This window comes from Varanus komodoensis, unplaced genomic scaffold (genome assembly GCF_004798865.1).
Source record: "Varanus komodoensis strain SLA01 unplaced genomic scaffold, ASM479886v1 scaffold4, whole genome shotgun sequence".
Classification (NCBI taxonomy): domain Eukaryota; kingdom Metazoa; phylum Chordata; class Lepidosauria; order Squamata; family Varanidae; genus Varanus; species Varanus komodoensis.
This window is the reverse complement of record NW_025335941.1, coordinates 53,884,795-53,909,265: the sequence shown is the minus strand read 5'-3', so window position 1 is coordinate 53,909,265 and position 24,471 is coordinate 53,884,795. Positions and strand designations below refer to the sequence as shown.

General features: G+C 42.6%; 1 protein-coding gene across 1 annotated transcript in view; it reads left to right on the top strand.

Moving 5' to 3' along the window:
- The window catches only part of CNTN5 (contactin 5), a 312,385-nt gene that overhangs the window by 194,433 nt on the left and 93,481 nt on the right, over positions 1-24,471 (top strand). Inside the window, exons 12-14 of the mRNA XM_044441829.1 lie at positions 5,461-5,588; positions 8,626-8,801; positions 17,624-17,744. Of these exons, the coding sequence (XP_044297764.1) occupies positions 5,461-5,588; positions 8,626-8,801; positions 17,624-17,744 (425 nt within the window). The remainder of the gene's footprint in view (positions 1-5,460; positions 5,589-8,625; positions 8,802-17,623; positions 17,745-24,471) is intronic.

Genomic DNA, 24,471 nt, shown 5'->3' with positions numbered 1-24,471 from the left:
GCTGATGCAGGACCAGGCATGCGAATGGCAGGTTCACTGCTCTCACATAAAACATGAACTTGTTTCAAGCTGTGGCTCCATCAAGTTAGTAGCAAGGACTGAGAATTTAGTTTGGTTCATTTTTTAATAATTTCAAAATTGCTTTACAAATAGGACAGTGCTTTGTTTTTAATAAATGTGAGAGAAATGAAAACTGACAAATTTGTCCATTCAAACCCAAGACTTTGACTTCTAAAAATCTTAAGAACTTAGGTCTTGAAAATCTGACGTGAGTCCCTGCAAATTAGGCGCGCGCTCTCTCTCTCTCTCTCTCGCTCTCTCTCTCTCTTTCTGAAGTGGGAGATCATAGAATCATACAATAGTAGTCAGAACGGGCCAGGAGGCCACTGGTTCCAACCCCCTGCTCAGTGCAGGACACCTGGTTAAACCATCTCTCTCAGATGACTGTCCAGATACATCTAGAATGTGGGAGAGCCCACAACCTCCCAGGGTGATTGGTTCCATCCACTTTAAGAGCTTCATGGAAGGCAGGTACAATATAGATCTTCATGTTGAAAATAGATGTATGTATTGACTTAACCAGGGCAGATAGGTGAGAATGTCAATTTGCTTCACTTTAGACAACCATTTACTAAATCTTACCAAATGTACTTCATAATTGAGATTTTAAAAAATGGCGATGTAAAGAATTAGAATGCGGGAGGAAGTGAAACCAACAAATCGGTCTATCACTGTGTCTGATGCTATAGGCAGTAGCTCATGGAGGTGTGTCGCAGAGGTGTTTCCCAGCCCTGACGCTCTTTCAATGGTGATGGAATCTGACATCTTAGACATGCAAAGCACATGTCCTTCCACTGAGCTACTGCTTTCCTGCTCTGTTTTGATCCTGCAACTCCTCTGGACCGGGCAACATTCAATCATGCCTTCATAACCCTGAGGTGAGATTACTGTAATGTGCCATAATGGAACCCAACAAGAAAATGTATGCAACATGATTAGATGGAATAGACTCGGTTGTCAACTGTTCTCACTTTTGCCATCTATTCCACAAGCTCCACACGTAACATACCACATGCAGCCAGCCTGACCCTTCCATGCCCCCGGATTTGTTTTGACACCTATTTACCCTATCTGTTGAATTGCTTGGAACAGGGACTGAATTCACATTTCAAGGAAATGGTAGCCCATTTTTCATGACAATGAGACTTCCTGTAGCCAATAAATCTTATAAACTGCACACAACAACAAAGCTGTAATTTATTTTTTCTCAACAGGGTTATACACTATATTCTTTTGAAGCGAAAAGCCCTGATAGATTCTGGTCAGGCTTTTGTTTTGTTAGGAAATAGCTCCTAATTCTGCATCGGGGGCAATCCATCCAGCAAGAACGGGTGAGAGAGACAGAGGTTTCGTTGCACATGGATGACATAATGGCCAGCTGCCGTGATATGTTCTTGCAAAGGAGCTGCCTTCTCCTGCATGCACTTGTCTAAACATTGTGATTACCTGCAGAATCCCTCCTCTGGATCAGCCTGCCTCTAAAATTAAGCAGCTGATGCCCGTCTCCATTTTGGTGTCCTGTATGCAAAAGGCCGCAATGGACAGACTTTCCTGGTGCCTGCTGCTCGGCACCAAGCAAAAGATTTGATAGCAAGCAGGACCTGCAACAAAGTGTTGCAGTATGGCATGTTCTTGTATAATGTTTCAGGCATGTCTTCTTTCGGAATACTCTATTGCAGTTTCTACCCACCCCAAATAAGCATTCCAGATTGTGGCACTGCGGGAATTTTGTTTCCCCATTTAGCTGTTTCTTTGCACTTCTGAAAACTATGGGTTCACTTTGATTCCACTGAGGTTTGCCCCATAAGTATGGATCGTGCTGTTTTGGCTGCAGGAATACTTCTGAACATCAGAAACAGAGGGAACAATGTGTACCATGTTAATAGATGGCATTTCTCTGATCTGTTTTTACCATTGCTGCCACATCCATTTTATATATCATTCTATAGTGTACTGATATTATTTGTTACTTTGTTGTAAGCCACGCTGGGACCTTGGGAATGAAAGAGACAAATCAATATGAGAGGCAGGGGACAGACAGTAAAATATTTAGTGGTAAATATTTAGAAATAAATACTAACCAAATTATATGAAGGGAACTATGAGCCATCTGTCCATCCACTAATCAGCATAGTACCAAGACCATGAAGCATAAGAGTATTCCTTAGGAGCTAACCTTAGGAGTTAGTTTGCTCTTGAAACTCATTAATTAATTTTAATTAATTATAGTGCATCCATATAGTTGATGCCTGCACTAACATCTCCAGTCACCAGAAGAAGACTTCCCTAACCAACATATAGAATCGCAGTCCATCAAGTCTGAATTGAGGTGGATGCTGTAGGCCTCAGGTGGAACAGCACAATGGCTCCCACTCTGACAGTTCCGTAGATTTGGTCAAAATTGTCACATCAAACTATGTTCTTGAAAAGTGAGCATAACTTGATATGCTTGCTAGTTAAACATATTTGAAACATTATATAGATATTTAAAAATCTCATGGCTGGTATAGAAACATAGCAACATAGAGACTGAGCAAGTCAGAAGGGGTCTCCTGGACCATCTAGTCTGACCCCCGGCTTCAGCTAGCTCTGCTCATTACATGCCTCCCATGTGCATGTCCAGACTATCCTTATGGATTTGTTGTTAGTTGCAAAGTCGCATCCGACCCATTGTGACCCCACAGACGACATTCCTCCAGGCTTTCCTGTCATTCCCCATCCTTTGGTGTCTACCCAAGTTCACACCTACTGCCCCAGTGACTTCATCTAGCCACCTCATCCTTTGCCATTCCCTTCTCCTTTTACTGTCAATTGTTCCCAGCATCAGGGTCTTCTCCAATGAATTGTTTCTTCTCATTAGATGGCCAAAGCATTTGAGTTTCATCTTCAGTATCTGGTCTTATGGCTATGTCTACTTAAAATAAAAAATGCAGTCCCTGTTTAATTCTGTTCCAGATTGCAAAATATATGTTTCAAAGCTTGCAAAAGATGATAAGTGATTACATTGCAGGGTGTGTGCAGAGGGAAGCAGGCAGCTAGAGTTACTCTTTAGATGTTCCAAATGCTGGAGGTGGGTATCAGCCCCAAATATACTGGCCTATGAACCCATTCAGCCTAGATGACATGATTGTTCAAGACACAGAAATCCAATCCATGCAATGCACTGCAATGAGGTTTTCCAAGCCTATTACCAATCTTCTGCTGGAGAAATAAAAGGCCTGAGAAAGACTGATACAGAATAAGGCAATATCAGCCCAATTTATGAAGAAGCGGGATATGTCCTATGGGATTTTTAGTCCTGGCAGTTTACCAATATGCCCTGTAATGCAGTGTAGTAGCTTTAACCTGAATTGATACCTTGGATCTTTTAGACATGGGACATATGGTGGTTTACAAAAAATCTGATGTACAATAGCCATCCTTCCTGATCCCCAGATCCAGCCATTGAAGTGGGTTAGGATGGAGAGCAGCTTCACTGACGGGTGGAGCCAAATTGCCCTGATGGCCCTCGGTACATTGAAGGAATGCTTTGCAGAGAAGGACTGGGGCCACACCAGTGCTGTTTGCCTGTCTCTTCGCTGTTCTCTCTGGATGAATAGTGAAGATCCTTAGCCATTGCACGGTGCTGCTGTGAGTATTTCTCAGTCAGATGCTCCATCTGAAAATTGGAGATGGAGCTCCCGCTGATGCCTACAGGCGAAAACAATTATCTCAAGAAATCACTTTTCTGCAGTTGGATCTCTCAGCTTTTTTGTTTGTTTTAAGTCTGCAAGTAGACGTGTGGACAGTAGCATGATGGGGCTGGCTGGGAGGTAACTCTGTAATCGTACGACTCTATGGATTCATCCCAGCTTAGCTGAACACCCACCTTGGCTTACTGGATGGAGGTTAATCCATTCAATTCTTCTCTGTTTCAGTTGGGTTTCAATGCTCGTCTGCTGGTTTCTTCCTTCTTCTGGGATAGAGAGTGTCTACGACCCCTGAGCTTTGCAGACCTTGCACATTTCTTCCCTTCCTTGTTGCTGTGGCCTCATCCGTGGCTGAAGGACCTGTCTTTGCATCCTGTTCACATCTCACCCCACCTTACAACATCTTCCTCCCTTATATTCCTCTTCCTCACTTGTATTCTTTGATATCACCCCTCCCAACACTTCTGACACACATAATCAGATGCACTGGACTACAACTCCCATTTTTCCTAGCCAGCCTAATGGGAGATGTTGTCCAACATATCTGAGGCATGCCAAGTTGGCAAATATTGCTGTACATTACTGCATGAAATGCATGGCAAAAGATTCTTTTTCTTCCTGTAATACTAATCTACGCTGCCTTTTTTGTTCTCCAAAAGTCTTGGTTCTCAAATTAGCCTGATAGGGCACAGTCTCCAACAAAGTTTTCCTGTGCAACTTTTCCTGAAATAAAACCTCTGCTTCTCACTTCCTTGGCTGCTGCTGGCAGGGGCAAGAAAATGCCTGACATGAGGGCATGGGATAAGTTTATTTCTTTATTTACCTTATTTTTAAAGAACTCAAGGCAGCTTAAATAATTCTCCTCACAACAACCCCCTGGTGAGGTGGCTTGGGCTGAGAGTTTGTGACTGGCCCAACATCTGTCTGAATGGGGATTAGAACCCAGGTCACCAGAGTCCCAGGCCCACGCTCTTAAGCACTACACCGCACTGGCTCTCATTAAGCTACCTATGATAGTGGTGGTGGAAGAGGAAGAATCCCACAGCTGCTATTTTCAGAAGTAGTTCTGCTTCTTATATACTTAATTCTACCCTTAGTGGGTTAGCCTTCATTTAGATAATTTGCTGCATAACTATAATAAATGAAAATAATATGTGTTGGTAGCTAGATCTGATTTTCATCTTTGTGCTACTCCAGCATAGAAGGTACTATAAATCATATCTTGGCTATATGCAGTTAATTTTCTCTTATTTCCCCATCTGCACTTACTTCTTACCAGTTTTTTTTTTATTATTTGATTTTTGTTAAGGTCACTCTTAGATTCAAGTTGGACAGCTGGTGCTTCATATGAAAACATCTTTTGAAGATAAAGTTATGCTTTCCAAATCTGAAAGACAGATGTCTTTTGGAAACAAAAAAAAAACCTCATTACACTTTTACCCTTTGTAGGTTTCAGAAGATTAATCCACTTGTTCAAGGAGTTTGGACCTTTTTGTATTACAGAAGGAGAGAGAATAAAATGAGTTTATTTCCGCCTTATTTGAAAGACTGGCAAATTCAATTGGCATTCTCATCTTTCCTCAGAAATATCGGCAGGAATCCATAATGCTATTTATAAGGCTGACAAAAGATGATTCTGCTGCACTTGTCTGCATTTGCGATAATTCTGCATATGCTATTTCAGGATAAAAACCTTTTTTATAATTTTCAGGATAACTGTTCTTCCAGATGGGAGCCTACGAATCGTGAATGCCTCTAAATCGGATGAGGGAAGATATGCATGCAGAGGAGAGAACGTTTTTGGCTCAGCGGAAATAGCAGCTTCTGTATTTGTTAAAGGTGAGAGAGACTGTGAGTGGTCTGGCTGGAATTCACCAACTGAAGTGCTTGGTAGTGTTAACCCCCAGCCCTAAGTGTCTAGACAATCTGTGGATTCCTATGGACGATAGAGACAACCGTTTCTGTATACGGGGTGAGTCATTCATACATCAACCTCTCACAGCTGATAAATTGGGGTGACATTGCCTTTCAGTGCTGTGGGATAGCTGTCCCAAGTGGCAGATTTGGGGGACACGGATGGGCGGTGAGTTGCTGAAGAAGAAGTCTCTGTGTGTTGTCCAGTCAACCTTGCACTCATATAAGCTAGTCTGCTGGTTTCCAGTGTTCAACTACCAGTCCATTTGTACAGATAGGATTATCTCTCCCTTCTCTTTAGGGACCAAACTGTGACAGGCCAGCCCTGTTGATAAATCTTCTGCATTTGCTCTTGAAGAGCAAACTAGAGTTTGAAGACATTGTCAGCATTGATGTCATCTTCTTCATCATATTGCATTAAAGTCCTGCATTTTTTCCTCTTGCAAGGAACCCAGGGCAGCATACATAGCTCCATTTTATCCTCATAGCAACAACTCTGTGAGGTAGGTTGGGCTGAGTCTGTGACTGGCCCAAAGTCACCCAGTGAACTTGATTGTTGAGTGGGAACTAGAACCCAGACCTCATAGGCCTCCAGTCCAACACTATCACCACCACACCAGCTCTCAGAACTACTTTGCAGTTCATGATGCACAGCCAGTGCTGGGTAGGGATATATGAAAACTTCATTTTCGCTGACCAAACATGGGAGCATGCCCCATCTGAAGCTCTGAATTCAAGAATGCAGGCAAGCATGCCCCCAGCAAAAATATTCAGAAAGTGTTGAATACACACCACATTCATCTCATTCCCGAATCTCAGCTTGATTTACACACATTTTGTAATTTGCTTCCATTTCCCCTGTAGACAGAATTAGCCCCACTCTAAGCCTCTTGAGGGCTGCAGGTGGCACAGTGGTTTAAACCACTGTGCTGCTGGGCTGGTTGATTGAAAGGTCGCTGGTTCGAATCTACACAATGGGGTGAGCTCCCGTTGCTCCGTCCCAGCTCCTGCCAACCTTGCAGTCCGAAAGCATGCAAATGCGAGTAGATAAAAAGGTACCACTTCGGTGGACAGGTAACAGCATTCCGTGCACTTCGGTGTTTAGTCATGCCGGCCACATGACCACGGAGACTGTCTGCAGACAAACACTGGCTCCCTTGGCTTGGAAACGGAGATGAGCACCGCCCCCTAGAGTCAGGCATGACTGGACTTCATGTCAAGGGGAAACCTTTGCCTTTACCTTTACCTTTAAGCCTCTTGAGGGAAATTGTGTTAACTAAGACTTTTGTGCAAATGTCTTGTTTGATCACTATTTGTGCAAGCTTCCCATTCTCCCGGAGCAAGCAGCAAGCACAGGCCTGAATGGGAACCAGGCACAAGACAAGCCGCAAACTGATGTTCAGACCATGTGATCTCAAGCATCACTTCTACACCCATCCTTAGCAGGGGACTACCTTTGGTGTCTTGGATCTGAAGCGGTATAGAACTGATGAATGCAGGAGGTTGGAGCTTCTCTCCAGTGGTTGGCACCCACTTTCACCATGGTTAAACCTCACCCCTGTTATGGGTAGTGGTTTGCTTGGTTAGCTTATATTTAAAACACTAGGGAGGAATTCCCCTATTCTTCTTGGCCTTCCTCACAACAAATGTCACCAGGACCTGAGATGGTGAAATAATTTTCTGGGGGATTCATTGTGTCAGACCAGCCAAGCGATGCATGAGTACATCGGTAGAAGTATTCCTTTAGAATGCATGCCAATCCTGGTGCCCTTCAGAAGAGTCAGGTGGGGGCTTCTCATTCCCTGCCAGACTGGCTAATGGGCAGCACCAGCTGGCAATGCTGAGAGTTGTCAACCAATGCTTTTGCAGGACATCAACTTGTGGAAGCTACTCTAAAACTTCCACATGATGCCTCATGCTATTTCATCCCATATGAACCAACACTGCAGATGCTACTGGTGGGAAAGAACTATTTTGAAGTGAGAGTAATGAAAGCAACATCTCCAAACATGTGCAAGCCAGACAGCTGTCCCCAGATGATAGAATATGAAGACTAGGAGACTAGAAGAAAGAGAAGATCCTGCAGAAACCAGTGCCAGCTCAGGAGGGACCTGACTTGCCATGCTGATGCCAGATCACTTTGTCACTGCCCCATAACCTGAGTAGTTGGTTGTGGGGCCCTGGACTACAGCCTTGAGGTCCATCCTGAGCTGCAGCACTACTTAGCCTCCAGGGTAGAGTTGTCACATTTGCAGACTTTCTCTCATAGTCAACCCAGTCTTGCAAGCAGAGAGGGAGTCCACGAATGCTCACAGAAGGAAGGTTCACATCAGGTGCATCAGGAGCACCCCAATGGCTGCTACAGGTGGTGCAGAAGAGGGGTGCTGCTTGCACAGGATGTGGGGTTCAGTTCTTGGTGAGCACCACGAATGCTGGTGCTCACCAGCAACCAGACTCAGCAAAGCTGCAATGTGGCCTGGCGTCTAGGGAGCCAAGCCCAGGAAATCTGATGGCTTCCCTTGCCCGCCAACAGATTCCTTACCCATCCCTGTCCCTGGGCTTCTAATGCACCATGAAATCCACAGTTTGTGATGATCAGGGACAACTAGCAACTCCTTTCTTTTGTAAAATATTTTTCTTCTTGAGAAGAGCAGCAAAAATTGCAGACATAACCCCTTGGTAGCTGGGTATGTAAGGTTGTTGTTGTTGTTGTTAGTCGCGAAGTAATGTCCGACCCATTGGGACCCCATGGACAACATTCCTCCAGGCCTTCCTGTCCTCCACCGTCCCCCGGAGTCCACTTATGCTCATACTGGCTGCTTCAGTGACTCCATCTAGCCATCTCATCCTCTGCCGTCCCCTTCTTCTTTTGCCGTCAATTGTTCCCAGCGTTAGGCTCTTCTCCAGGGAGTCCTTCCTTCTCATTAGGTATAACTGCCCTTGATTCCTTTTGTCTTTTTAGAGCCTACCAAGATAGACCTGACTCCTAAGAGAACAGAGCTAACTGTGGGAGAAAGCATTGTCCTCAGCTGCAAAGCCATTCATGATCCCACTTTAGACGTCATGTTCCACTGGACTCTGAATGGGAAGCCTATCGATTTTGAGAAAGAAGGAGGACACTTCGAAAGCATCCGAGCGGTGAGCACTGCTTCAGATCCATTCTCCTTGCGAAACTCACATGGAAACTCCTGGCTAGAAAAGCATTTCTTCCCTGCAACATTTCAAACAGACTGAAAGAAATGTAATTACAGTCAAGGTTAAAAAAAGAAAGAGGAGGAAAGGAAGGAAAGAAGCAAGGGAGGAAGGGATATTAGCTCACAGAATTAAGTCTCTCATTTGAGTTAATTGAAACATGGGAATATTAGCTTTAATCAAGAAGTAAAATAGCAGTGAATTGCATTGGTGTGGCTGTTGGTGAGAAAGATCTAGTGAGAAAGATCTTACTTTTTTCCTTCTCTTTTTTAAAGAAGAAGACTATCCTTTGGGAACACAATTTTATGTTTCTGGTCTGCAGTAAACTCCTCATTAAACTAGTTTAAACAAGAATTATTAAAATAGAAACCTGATTATCTTTTATGAGGTATTACAACAGCAAAGCACAAATTTCAGTAAATGTTATGCACGCATTTCATTTAGTTTGATTTATCTTGCATGATTCTGTGCAGTCACAAACATTGCAATCCAATATTTTTATATGTAAGCCTTGTATTTTTAAAAATCCAGTTAAAATCATTATGATCCGTTAAATTAATTGGAATGATTAGCAAGTCCTCAGGAGAGTATTTCTGGGAACACAGAGAGTTGCAGGTGGGAGAAGTGACTGGGAAGCTTTCCTTCAGTAATATTCCAGCAATTAGTATATCTTAGAATCCAAAACATAACATCGATCCAAATATAGATTTTGTGTGTGGTGTGTGTGCTTTTTTTGCTCCTGTCCATTGTAAAAAATTCCCAAACAATCCTTCCTGTCACCCAGCCAGCTTCAGGAAGGATAAATCATCAGTTGCTGAACTATAGGAAAGAGGAATGCTGCCTACAAAAATTAATTTACATAAAGCACACTCCAGATTATTTCCTTGTCTGTATTTTATACCATTGTACTGAGAACAATAGCAACTCCTCACATGTGGTCCTGTTGAGTCCCCTGTATTTACTGGTCTGGGAATGGGAACCTGGGAATAAAGAGAAAGGAGTTTGCCGGAGCCCATGCAACTGGGCAAACTACTTCCTATAATGCAGCCCTCTTCAGCCTGGTTCCTTTTAGATGCTTTGGATTTCAATTCTTATCAGCCCCAGCCAGCGTAGCCCAATAGTCAGGAATGTTGGGCATCATCGTTGAAAAGATTTTGAAAGGCTGCTGTGGTGGGACTCCAAATTTAGTCCCCGGAATGGCTGGAGCCTTCTCCCTGATTTGAATCTTGGAAGCCCTTGCAAACTAAAACACTTGCACACACAAATACTAACAGGAAGCTCTATTATCTTGCATGTAAATGATTAGTAAGAAGTAATAACAAATGACATTGTGGAATGTAATGCTTCTGTCCTGCCTCCTTTATCCCGAATGGTCAACAGTTTAGCAGCAGATGGATGTACTTCTTTTGCTCTTTTAGGGTAACTAAGCACACTTAGGTGCATCTTCTGGAGCACATGGGGCACCAAGCAAAGTTTACATTTCCAGGGTGCCATTTCCCCTTCATCACCAAGGCCAGAGCGTAACTTCTTTTCTCATTACTTGAGTGCAGCACTGTGTACATCCCTTTTCATTTTCTCCACTCCGACTCAAACACTCTCGTTAACCCTTTCTTCAAGTTCCTAGTGAATTCTTTCCTCAGCACAGTAACAATGGTGGGATATTATGTGTGTCATCAGTGCAGGAAAACAGTGGGGCTCTGCACACACACAACGGGGTGATGCCAGGGACGGGGAATCGCCTTTCCTCATCTTCCTCTTTACTGCAGCCATCTCTTTCAAGCACCATCAGTAAGGGCCAGTGTATATTTCTCAGAATGAAGGCACTTCTTTCTGGCTGATGCCACTTCAAATTCCAGCTGGATGTTGCATGCTTGAATATCCTCCCACATTGGGGTAAAATATTTCCTGAAGAAGAGTGCCTTAAAGGAAAAGTGAATGAAGGTATCTTTCTGACATGCTTCTTTTCCCTGTACGTAGACCTTTTACATAAAACAACACAGGAATGTTTTAAAGAAAAATGTTGAACAGCACAGTGATATGTGACTGTAATTTGCACATGAAGCATGTCCCTTCACAGCACACCTAAACATTCCCCTTGTGTGTGAGCACATATGCTGAACGGCTTAGAGCCACTTCCTGTGACATTTAGAAGCCTTCGCAGAGTGACAGAAAATACACAGAACTGAGAACTTGACAGCACTAATACAGAAAAGTGTTATATTATTTAAGCTTCACATACGGGGCATCATGAAATCCAACAAAACCTTCAGCAAGAGGGATGGTTTTTTAAAAATCTAAGAATTAGGCCTGGGGGAACAGATGCACAAACAGAGTACAGCATTCCCAATTAACAGTGCTGCACTGGATATTTCCTGGCCTCCTTGCCCTTATCATATCACTGACAGATTTGGATGACTTGTCAGGAAAGGGGGAAATAATTCCTGGAATTATTGCCTTCATCGTGGACACTCTGGAGAGCAGGAGTGCAATCTTCAGGCTGGGGAGGCGACTCCCCATGGATGGAAGGAAAATGTGGGGAGTGGTGGGGTCATAGAGAGGAGCATAGACTACTTACTTTTCACATTATTATCAATATTTTTTTTCAGCAGCTCACATCATGCAACCTCAGCATAGCTTGTAGTTTTAACTGCACAAACGCCATGTTGGAACTGCGCTTTTTTTTCTTGGAATGACACACTCGGTGTCTAATTGAAGATCGTGACAAGTGCTGGGGGAACATCCAAACATGCAGCTTTCTACCCACTTCCTGAATGGATCACGGGTGCAGCATAAACTTCTACAGCAGTGGGGTAAAGGATGAGGCCATCGCAATTGGCACTAGCTCCACACATACCATTTCCTTCTGCTTTTTCTTTTTACATTGAAATACACTTAAAGATGGCAGTGCTAAACCCAGCAGTGCAAAGAGAAAAGGCAAGGGTGCAACCACCTCCATCTTTATTTCCCCAGAATCCTCTGGGCTCCACTATATTAGAACCAATTCTGGGAAATTAAGATGGATGAGCCTACTTCAGTGTGTCTCTTCTCCATGTTGGGCTGCACCGATCCCCATTACCTGTTGGTGGGGAAGTACACTTTTATGACGTCGTGAGGGGGAACACCAAGAAGGAGGAAACCAATTTTCCAACCAAACTGGTTCTGGCTTTGAGTGGCACAATAAAAAAATCATGAAGGCAATGCAATAGAGTCAAATTTTCATTCCTACCAGGGAACTTAGGAATAATGATGTAAGGAAGAAGCTTGGTGGTCCTGGCCCAAACCAACCCCATGCTAGTTTGCATTTAAAGGATCCTTGCTGTGCTTGTTTTGATAAAAAGACAAGAGTTGGCAACATGCTACAGGATTAACACCATGTGAAGTTTAATGCATAGGCAAAGCTGCTATGACTTAGCCATGTACTAATTTCTAAACGGGCATCAAATGATGCTAGAGAGTAATGAGAAGGCAGAGTATATACAGATTTTTTTTTTCTAGCTTACTCATCTGCAAGGTTATTCATTGCACAGGTGTGTTAGGATTTGGAAGGATGTTTAGGATTAAACGTAAACTGGATATTTTGCTCGTAAATCACCTGGCAGACACTTGCATGCAGATCTGTTCAGGCGGGTTCAGCTTAAAGCCCATCCAAGCCCAAAGGAGGCAGCATGGCTGGAAGAGAGCCAGCCATACCTATCTTTCTGCATGAGGGTCTTGCCTCCAAGGTACGATTCTGCAGATATGAGAGGAAGGAGGAGTGCTTAATGAAGGATGGGGAAAGGTCAGTCCCTGATACCCATTAACTGATTCCTCCCCTAGTGACCCTTTGCAGGCAATGTGACTCAAATATCTAGCACCGCAACATCCATCATCCTCTTTGGATCGACCAGCAATGCAAGGAGACCTCCCAGGTCCTTGGACCGGTTCTCCCACTTGTACAATCGCAGGCACAGCACCAAACAGGAGCTTGCTTCAGTCACCGCAAGGTGGTAATACAGAGCTGATGGGCACTGATGGGAGTGAGACTGACCTGCTGGAGAGCACCCCTAATCCATTTTGCTGAAATAACTGTATTCTACAGGATTCTATTTTATTGCACCTCTCCCTGCCACCCGAAAAGCTATGATTCATCGGGTTGCCACCCGACTGCCATTTAGCTATGTAGATTGAATACACATTTGCTTTCCTGAGGAGCACATTAGGATTCAATCTCTGTGAACCCTTCTCGCATCCTGTCAGCTACAATTTTTAAAAGCAGCAAGGCAATAAAGCCAGACATCCCTGTATATCTGATACTTTTATTTTCTTTAACAGCAAAGCTCCCATTAAATGTAAATTATTCTCAGAGGAGAAAGAAAATGTGGACTGATTTTGGTCTTACCCTTTAACTATCTATAGTTTTATATCGAAAGCATTCATCTTCTTGAATAGTCTATATTTCATGGCTAATAAGCGTTGTCACACTAGACAAGTTGCAAACTTTGTATCCCCAAGATGACACCTTGCTGAAGTGAAATACAGTGATTCATCACTTCGTCCATCTTTGGAGCCACAATGAACTAGCTGGGTTGTGAAGTACCCGAGAGATCCCAAAGCTTCACAGTGGAAACATGGGAATTGGTGCTTTGTAGCTTTTGCTCAAGCAATTGTCTTAGATCAGTCAACATATCTGTCAGACTTGATATACACAAGGAAGAGTCATGTTATTAGTGGGAAATCACTTATGGGGTGTTGGTTTTTTTAACACTTATTCAGAGCTCGAATTGTCCATTGTCTCTAGATAGACCTTATAGGTAAGTTTCAGTGCAACATATTATTATTTTCTGATTTCATTTACTCAAGTGGTAACAAGTTCCAGGGAAGGAATATTTACAGGATCTCCTTCCTTTGGAGAAAAAGGATATTGGTAAAGAAGGGGAGGCGTGGCAGAGGTGCATAAAATTCTCCCATAATTTATTAGACTTATTTTATATTGTTAACTTGTTTTATATTTTTATTGTATAATATTTTATTTGATATATTTGTGAGCCGCCCCAAGGCTTCGGCGAATGGGGCGGCATAGAAATTTTCTAAATAAATAAATAATGCTAGAACCCAGGGTCATCCCTTGATGCTGAATGGTGGGGGATTTCAGACTGTGGAATTCACTTCCAGAAAGTGTGGTGCTAGCCTCCATTATGGGTAGTCTTAGTATGGGATTAAACAAGATATGTTTGTCAGTGGCTTCTTGTCATGATGGCTATTTGCTCCCTCCAGTATGAGCTTTTCTAGACAAGAAATTTATCATGCACTCATATGCTACTCAGCAGTTTTTTACAAGTTCTTTGGATAATATTGTGCCTTTCTGGCTTCACTTTTGCATTTCAGGAGCACTTGCAGAAAGGTTTTGTTTGCTTGTTCAGAGCATTATTTTTTGTGAAAACAAAAAAAAAAAATCCATTTGTGCATTTGGTCTATTCAGCTATAGCACAGCCCCACCTGGAGGTGATTCCATGGAAAAGCAGGAAAGGAACTATTTTTCATGTGGTGCAGATAGAGCAAATTAATAGTCTTGTGTAGAAAAACCCAGCATGCCTCTGTCTCCCGCACATTGCTGAACATGGGTTGAAGGGTCCTCTTCCACTTCTGGGGTTTCCTTGGGTAGCTGACTTGTCATCATTTGAACAAAATACAAAAAGTACATAGGCCTTTGGTCTGATTTAATCAGGCCTCTTCTTTTTACTGCTGGAGACTAACATGACCCATGCAGACCTTCAGCCTATACATGGATAATTAAGAATTTGGTGGGAATGAAGGCAGAGACACAAGCCCTACAGCCAACATCAGGACATGCTGTTTCTTCTGTAAATTGTCACCGGTTAAGCTCAAATTGATGCAGGAAATTTGTAAGTATGTGCAGCTGAACGTGCTTACAAATACTTCTGCAACTACTTATAGTGCAATTTATAATTTGATATGGCACTGGTAAGTGAGAACTTTAGTGTTAAATTTGTAAAGTTCCTTAGAAGTGCCTCTGTGTCCAGGGATATTGCAGCCTGGGCTTAAACAGTATGTGAATCCTCATCCCATCACTCCAAAGCCATAGAACTGTAGCTTAAGCTTGAATGAACACTGCAGGACATAGTGCGAGAACTCAACCTGGTTCTGCCACTTTTGGTGGTGGCCCTTTGTTGGAATGGCCCATCTCATTCCACTGGCTTTTGGTATACCCCTCCCTGCAATCTGTGCCAAGATCTAGCCATTGTGCTGTGGTGAAATCACCAGTAAAATCTATACTTTGAATACCATGCACACTACTGGTTACCACTATAGAGGTATTATAGAGGTAGAAAGGTGTAGGAAAACAAAACAGTGAAGTGGCTGGAGCAACTTCACTATAAGAAACAGCTACAACAGCTGTTTAACCTAAGGAAAAAGTGTGTAAAGGAAGATAGAAATGTTCAAAATTATGCATAATATGGGGGAAGTGGGTAGGAAGGCCTTGTTCTCTCTCCTTCATAATACTGGAAACCCAACTGGCCATTCAGAGAAGCTGGTAAATGCAGGACAGACAAAAGGAAGGACTTCTTCAAACAGCATATAGTTAGACTATGGAATTCACTTCAATGGAAGTTTATGATGGTCTCCAATTTGATTGGCTTTAAGAGAGGACTGGAGAACTGCATGGTGGAGAAGGCTATCAGTGACTTCTAATCCTGATAGCCGCATGCCACCTCCTGTGTCAGAGGCAATATTCCCATGTGCTGAGTTGCTGGGTAACCTGAATGGGGGTCATCATTGCATTCATGTCCTACTTGTGGGGACAGCTGGCTGGTCACCATGATGGACTAGATGGACTTTCGGTCTTCTTATGTTCTTGTATGTTCTTCAAGTTACAAGGCATTCTCTGCAGTGAAGCAGAGGGTTATAATAAAAAAATAGAGAGTGATTAAGTAAACTAAAAAGACCAAAACTATTTCCAATGCAGTAATGATATATTATATAAGTGAAATTGCAGTTCAGCACAAAGGCATCCCTCCTAAACCTCATCATATTCCCTCTTCGATATTGAAAGGAACAATGTGTTGTTGTCATTCAATAGAGCAGAGCAGTTCTAAGAACTGTGGTTGCAATTTAAGAAGATTACTTTATCACCAGCCTCTCTCTATTTTTTAAGAAGTAAGCAAATAGCTACATGCTTACTCTGTCTTAGTGTTATCATGCTCTTTAAAACACACTCTTTTATGGTGCATTGAAAAACTAACTCTGCTGCGTGGCTTAAAAATCTAGAAATAAGCCACCATTTCCACACACAGCTGAGCAGATTACACCATAGGAAAATGGGTCTCTCTCATCATGCCACTGGAAAATAACTTCACAGCCTCATCGCAGGTTAGAAGTAGTTCATCAGAGCTGAATATCAGCCAAATATATATTCTTATAATGCATAAGTAAAATATGGTAAGTACAATAAAACATATGAAAGCCACTCAGATAATCCTGTATCAATAAAATGCAATCATAAAGAAAATAGGTAAGAGTTAGTGTATGAATGCATGTGCAAAACAGACACCATTACCCACCAAGATGCGGAATATGTGGCTCAAAAGAACTGAAAAAGAAAAAGACCTTGGAGCAGTTGTGGAGAAGAGGCTAAATATGAGCCAACAGTGTGATGCAGCCACTGAAAGGGCAAATGTAGAAGTTTTACTTCTAAATCACGAGAAGTAGTAGCTCCTCTATATTCCTCACTAGTCAGACCTCATCTGGAATACTATGTCCAGTTCCGGGCACTAAGATTTAAGAAAGATGCAGGTAAATTAGAAAGGGTCCAGCGGAGGGAAACAAAAATGATCCAGGGTTTGGAATCCCTATGGGGGGAGACTGAGAGAACTGGCCATGTTCAGCCTTGAGAAGAGAAGACTGAGGGGGGACATGATATCTCTCTATAAGTATCCTCAAAGGCTGTCACAGAGTGGAAGGTCAAGATCTGTTCCTGCTGATGACAGAGTGTAGAACACAGAATAATTATTTCAAGCTGCAACAGCCCAGGCTAAGATATCAGGAAAAGCTTCCTCGCTGTCAGAGCAATACAACAGTGGAACCAGCTGCCTAGAGAGGTGGTGGGCTCTCCCACACTAGAGACATTCCAAAAGAAACTGGACAGCCATCTGAGTGGGATGGTGTAACTTGGTGTCCTGCAACAGCAGCGGGTTGGACCTGATGGCCTTCATGGCACCTTCCAACTCTACTATTCTGTGATTCTATGATACTAATGAATTCTTCCTGTTGTTTCCTATTTCTGAAATGTGGACCTTTCTGATCTATCTTGCAAGGTGGTCCCTGGGACAGTCGGGAAGGTTTTGTAGGCGGTGGCATGTTTGTAAATGCTATAGGAAGTATTTCAGGAGAGGACCCATTGCACATGATTTGCATGTGCAAGGTGCCCAGTCTATGCCCAGCATCTCCAGTTCCAAACTGCAGAGAGTGGGCTGCAGAAGACACAGACCAACCACCTGAGTGGTTGCTACCAGTGGAAACCAGCTGGGCACATGTACCAGTGGCCCGACGCAGCGTAATCTGAACTGGCATGTTGATAAACATCATACCACTGAGATATTATTAGAATACTTGTTGAGATTGGTGTGTGTTGTGAGTCAGGAATTAGTCAGATTGGACTAAGAACCTCCAAAATAATAAATGCTGTTTGCCTTTTTTAAAAAACAAAGATTACTGATATTTTTAAGCTGGTGCCATTGTATCACTTCTTTTCCCTCCCCCCCACCCCCCAGCAAGCATCCTCTGCAGATTTAATGATCAGGAACATTCTTCTAGTGCATGCTGGGAGATATGGCTGCCGGGTACAGACTACAGCAGACAGTATATCAGATGAAGCTGAACTTCTTGTTAGAGGTGAGTATGATAATAAAGCAGGACATGATCAACATGAATTATGGTACAAAGTGCAACCTTCTATAGGATTTGGGATTATACATTTCACTTGACTCTCACTCATACACTCAGTTCACGTATCATTTCTGTGTTGTTTTCCTTTAACAGACCATCTTCCAATAAACCAAGGCAGTCACACAGGGTAGGATCATTTCTGACAGGGTGGAAAGACACGGGCTTCCATTTCTAGAGGTGACTTGAACCTTGCTCCCAGTTTGCAAATTATTTGTCCAAGTGTTGGTTCTGAGCTCAGAGCAAATTTATTTCCTATTAGCAACCATGCCTGCCAGTTTTTATTTAGTCAAGAGGGTTCTAGGTGACCTAGAAACAAAGGGACAGGCAGGCAGGCAGGCAGGTGGATTGATGGATGGATGGATGGGTAGATGCACACATCTCACCTATATCCTGTGCATTTCAACTGGCAAGACTTCAATGCAGGATTTTATTTGCTAGAAAAGTTGGTGATTTAAAAACTGCAACCAGAAGTCCTTGTTGTATTTCTGGTGTTCCTGGTTTCCCTCCCCATGAAACACATGAAGAAGAAATCCAGAATGCAGGTGGTTGCAGAACATCAGCTTCCTACACGTTAATGATATGAGCTCTATTCTGTGTACCAGCCTTCCAAGCTGATGCCCTCCAAGAGCTTCCTTTGGCCAGGCTGGCTGGGAATCATGGGACGTGTGGTCTGAAGTCTGTCAGGTTATGGAAGGGTGCTGAATATCCATCCAGTAGTCAGCAGCATTAACTCCTACAGTGGACTTGCCATCCTAGTTTGATGGGTTACATACATTCACGCTCAGGTAAGTGCTCTGTGCCTGACTAAACTGGCTATGAGCACATGCAGAGTTTTTTATATGTTTTGGGTCAAGTACACAGTATCAGGGCAGTGGTGAGATTTTGAATGGGTGAGAAAGTGAGGACAATGGGGAATAATACAGAAACATTGAGAAATCATTATAGGCTTCATGAAAAACATCATGACCCATTGAAGGCTTGAGTAGCAGATAACAAATGAAACAAGCAGGGAGTTACAGAACTCTAACAGGTTTAAATGATGCATTTTTTTCAATCAGAGATACAGAATTCCTTAAGATAAAGCGTGAGCTGGCATAAGACAAAGGATGAGCTGGCTAGGTATTTTTGCATTGCAAAGGACGCAAAGCTTCTCCAATGGCTTACAATCATTGTTTCAGTGCCGTTTCATCTAGGAGCTTGTCTGATTCTGTGAGAAAATGCGTGAATAATGGAGCCCCCAGGGCCACCTGCTTTTCCCAGACATGTGGAGCTGGGCAAAAAGTTCTAGTTCCTTTGAGTGGAGAGGAGCAAGGGCACTGCTGCCAGATTTTATATTAAAGGACACACAAAAACATAACTTTTTATTTGAGGATTTATTTGGACTTTCCAAACAGGTGCAATCCTATGCATATCTGGACAGAAAAATCCTACACTTCCCATCATGCTCCAGCCAGTTGTGCTGGGTTCTGGGAACTATAGGGGTTTTTTTCTGTCTAAACATGCATAGGATTGTGCCTTTAGTATCTTCTTTGGTCTCTCCTTTGGTTCATATATTTTCCGAGCATTGTACAAAATTGGCATGGGGTGGGATTCAGAGAAAAATCAGTGGGGCTTTGTTGCAACAATGGGACCTCCCTATGTGCCTTCCTTTTGCAACACCCCCACCTCTCAGGGCTGAGAGGCATTCGGAGATAACATGGGAGAGAGCACAGGAGATTTAACTATGTTTAACTATATATGACTTTAATATATATTTATATATTTGGCCTTTCATGTAAACTATCCTGAGATTTTATAATAATCAGGTAGTATATATATTAGCCAGTCCATGTATGGGCCCACTTGAATAGGGGTAAATACCCCACCTTAAAACAGGAGTGGGAAAACTCAGGCCCAGGGGCCAAGTCCAGTCCACTGGGTTCTCTATGTGACCACACCCACTAAATCTAACCCCACCCCCAACTACCATTTTTGGAGGTTTCCTAGTTCATGAGCATCCCCCACCCCATTCTGACCTTTCGTAAGGCTGAGCGATTGGCAGGAGGAAATTTATATATTCATGTTGCTGGCCTACCCCTTTTGTCTTCAGCCCCATCTCCTTTGCCAACATCCCAGCCCTGCACCACAAAGTGGTCCCCGACAGCATCTCTGAAACAGGATGCGGCCCTTGGGCCCAAAGAGGATCCCCAGGATGTAGCTTAAAAAGAAGGAGCTACATCTCAGCTTTGGCTCAGTCAGTTGGAGAGAGGCCCAAGTTCAGTTGCACAAGTTCAGGGCCTACAGTCCTCTTGCTTTGCTGCTTCCCAACCACTCCACTGCAGGTTTTCGGGGTGCATTTTGTATAGAGATGAAAATGCACAGGGAAAAAATGGCTGAGCTCCTAAAATTCATTTATTTTCTATAACATCCTATTACAAAAAGTCTCAGGATGGTCTTACAATAAATAAAGTAAAGCTCAGCATCACGTCATTCTATAAAACCCCAATTCAAATAACAATTAAACCTTAAAATGTTGGGGAAATTAAAAGGTTTTTGTCTGGTGCTGAAAGGAACAAAGTGTCAGTGCCAGGCAAACCTATGGGGAGTGCATTCCATAGCCGGGGCACCCCCACAGAAAAGACCCTTCTCCAGGTAGCCACTCTCCTAATCTCCTTCAAAGAGGGCTCCCAAAGAAGGACCTCCAACCCAGATCTTAAGGGGCAGGCAGTCACACAGGGAAGGAGACACTCCTTCAGCTATCCAGCTTTAGGCTTTTTTTCTTTTCAAAAATGTGCCTCAGGATCTTATAGTTATCCATATTCCGTTTCAAATCTTCCTATCCACAATTGTTAAATAGAGATGCCATCTAGATGCATGTTTAGGGGGAAAGGCATCCAGCTCCCAGAAAGGTATAGGCTATCCTATCTGTCTAAACGTGCATAGGATTGCACCCTGGGTCCCAAAAGTTGGGAAAACAGTGAAGTTAACTTCGTTAAAAATATGCTATTTCAACCATAGCTTGCTAATAATATATTCAAGGCAGCATAATAATATATTCAAGGCACTATATCTGGTTGGGGATGTAGTGGGGGGAGGGATCCCCCTCCTTTCCAAGATTAAAAAAAGTGTGTTCGCTGAAATGATAATCCAGCTTTCAGCACAGAGAATAAAACACACCATGCACAGGAAGCCTGGCAGTGCACCTTGCAAAATCTGCTATACTTAAAGATGAAAAAGCTACCTGGAAGCTGAGTGAACTTTAAAAAGAGTTAAAGGGAATATCGTATTGAGTGAGCAAATGAGTGAATGAAATATTAGGCACAATGCAAAGGGGGCATCCACAGAAAAAAACGTTTAAAATGAATAAGAACTAAAGAAGGGCATGGCTGTATTCAAATTAGTAAAATGAAATTCATACAAAAATCACTTTCCATTAAACAGGCAGAAAAAGCTTTCAAAATGCCTCCTTCTTACTGGAATCCACTAAATGGGACTGTACTGGGAACTTTGCATGTTGCTGTCCAACAGAAGAAGGCTCTAGCCATAGTGAATAATGGACTGTTTTGTTTCTTATTTTTAAAGCCTGGCTTTTTAAAAGCTTTAATAACTAGTGCCTGGGTTTGCTTGCTGCTGCTTCCTTTTGCTTTTTGTGATGATTTTTGGCTTGTATGGGGAACATCCTGTTCATTATTGATCTTGTGCACCCCATTCTACAGCTTAAAATAATCATAGAAACATAGAAACAGAGTGAGTCAGAAGGGGTCTCCCAGGCCATCTAGTGTGACCCCCAACTCCAGCCAGCTTCACAGCACACCATGTGCATGTCCAGCCTGTCCTTGAACACTCTCATGGATGGGGCTTCAACCACCTCCTGTGGTGGTCCTTCTGGACCCCATTCCATACCCTCAGGGTCCTAACTGTCAGGAAGTATTTCCTGGCATCCAAATTGAGCCTTGGTTCTCTGAGCTTTGCTCCATTGGAACGTGTCCTACTTTCCTCTGCAGGGAAAAACAGGTCTCTACACACCTTGGGATGATGCAACCTCATCATCATGTTGAGGTTGCAATCATGTGGCCAGGTTTTAGAACGCATCCTCAATGGCCCTTCTTCAGTAAACCCGCCTTCACATTGCCATGTCACCCGCTGTGGTTTCCTCCTTATCCTCTTCCTCAGTTTTGCTTCTCTGGTAAGCAGAGAGCAAGGGAGCACACAGCCAATGACACTGGCTGCCTCTGTACCACGGTTGCCTGGGCCAGAGCAAAAGACAAAGGGAGAAAGGGAAACTCTGGGAGACTTTTGTCAGGGGTTCTACTGAGCTCTTGGCAGGTGCCCAACAATGCCTGCACTTGACCTCAGCCCTGAGAGAGGTTCTCCATGGATAGCAGCACATTTTCCGCTGCCCCGGCTGCCCCACAGCAGTTCTGAGCAGTCAGCAGGTGTGTCAGGGCACAAACTTTTCTGTTATGGCAGGCTTTTGGGAACAGCTTGGTCCTGTGAGATTATGTTAGACCAGTTTTGTTCCTTCCTTGTTTTGAAATAAATATGCTATAAATAAATAAACTCCCCAATTTACTTGCCAATCTCTTAAATGCTCCTTTTGTATCACAAAGCCAGCTTGGCTGGCCCAGCTAAACATAATAAAGACTGTAGGTAGACACATCTTGTCTTGATCTGTTTAGAAGGAGAAATCCCAGGTGTAAAGCCCAGCCTCTGACATTATTTGGGGTAGCTCGAGAAGCAGTGACTGGCCCAATGTCACCAAGTGAGTTTCATGACTGAGAGGAAATAGAAACATACATGGAAACAGAGTGAGTGAGAAGGAGCCTCCCGGGCCATCTAGTCTGACCCCCAACTCCAGCTGGCTCCACTCACAACATGCCCACCATGTGCATGTCTAGCCTATCTTTGAACACCCTCAAATAGAGCCCAGTTCTCCAGAATCCCCATCCATCTATATTATTACACACACAGGTTTGATGCCTCTCTTACCCACCTTCATAGGTGAAGCAAATTAAGGTAGCAGATACTTTCTTTGGAATAACCTTCTGAAGATGTCCACCAGCCTCCTCCATTGTTATTCTCTATGATCCAGAAAAAGACTGGTATGGGTCCCATTGAAATCATTGACAGTTCCTAGATTGTCACATTGATTTCAATGGGCCCTTAAGTGCAACCAACTTGGATCTACATATGAACAAATCAGTTTCTTTCCCATATCAATTCAACATGGATTCAGTGATACATTTCTCTGCACATTCTCTGTAGCAATATATGAATTTTAAATGCACAAAATACTGCTAATTTTATTATATGCAACTGTTGTTAATTTTCGTATTTTCTTGGAAATGAGAGGGGCATCACAAAATATGGAGATGGGCTTAGTCTTCTAGGCAGCTGCATTCAATTCCACATAGTATAAATGAAACATGATTTAGCTTAGTGAACTTTAAAATGTGGTTCTATCTTTGATTTTAATCGAAGTTTCCTTTCAGTTGTAGCATATGGTGTCTCTAGTGCTCTATTGTTTCATCTCCTACATGTCGCAGATCAGTTCATAATGCTTTGCCTGGTCTATTATTTTTTTCTTTTACTTATTTTTAATTGGTAAAGTATTGCAACATTAATATGGAAATGTTGGGTATCAGTATTTTAAACAAACAAAAACCCACATCCTTGAAAGAAAAGGAAGAAATGAATGGAGATGAATGGCACATAGATTTTTTTTTCCTATTTGAGAATATTTTACATGTGGATTTTATCTTTCTGTGTTTTAGTAACTGGATGGCACTTGACTTATTTTTATCTAGGACTAGTCAGGAGTTTTCTGTAGCTAGGGACTGGAGAGAAATTTATTCACTTTGCATTTTTATGCAAACTTACCTAATTTTCACTACTCATGCCAATATGCTAACCAAAACCCTGTTGCACTTGAGATTCACACATTTTCCAATTTTGTGATGCAGTTTTCTAATCTGAAAGTTCATGCAAAATACATATGCACAGAAATGCATATATCCGTGTGCACTTACCAGCAGTAGAATAGCATAGGGATGCATGAAATTGCTTACAAGAATTCATCAACTTCAGGGAAATTGCTTGGAAACACACATACTTTAGCCAAAAGTGCCAAAAGGACTGCATGCATTAGGGAAAAGACAGTACTGGACTCAGAAATGTACCCAACTCTGTGCAGACTGCCCCCCCCCAAAAAAAAAGGAGGAGGAAAGGAAGGAAGGAGAAGGAACCTTAACATGGGAAAATTGAGAAACTGAACCAATCCGAAACTGATAGAGACACCCATCCAATAGTATTATATAATATAATATAATATATTAATATTATTACTAATAGTATTATAATAATGTAGTAATAGAGAATTAGTTGTCCAGCTTCCTCTAACCCTTCCATACTTCTTGCTGATGTAGTTGCTCATTTGCAAACACACCATTGAACAGACAGTGAATGTCGCTCCAAATTGTCTCTTGTCAATTAAAAAAGAAGCATCTTGGGTATCTAGAAAAGTAGCACAGCCTTGGGGAGGAAAGAAGAACATTTCTGGATTAACCATCCAGTTGACAGCATAAATTATTACTGTTGAGCATAAAATTTAATGAGTTTTTCCCCAACACAAAGTGATTGACATCTGCATAGCATTTTAGGCTGTTGTTGACAATCATTCTTTTGTCATGACTGA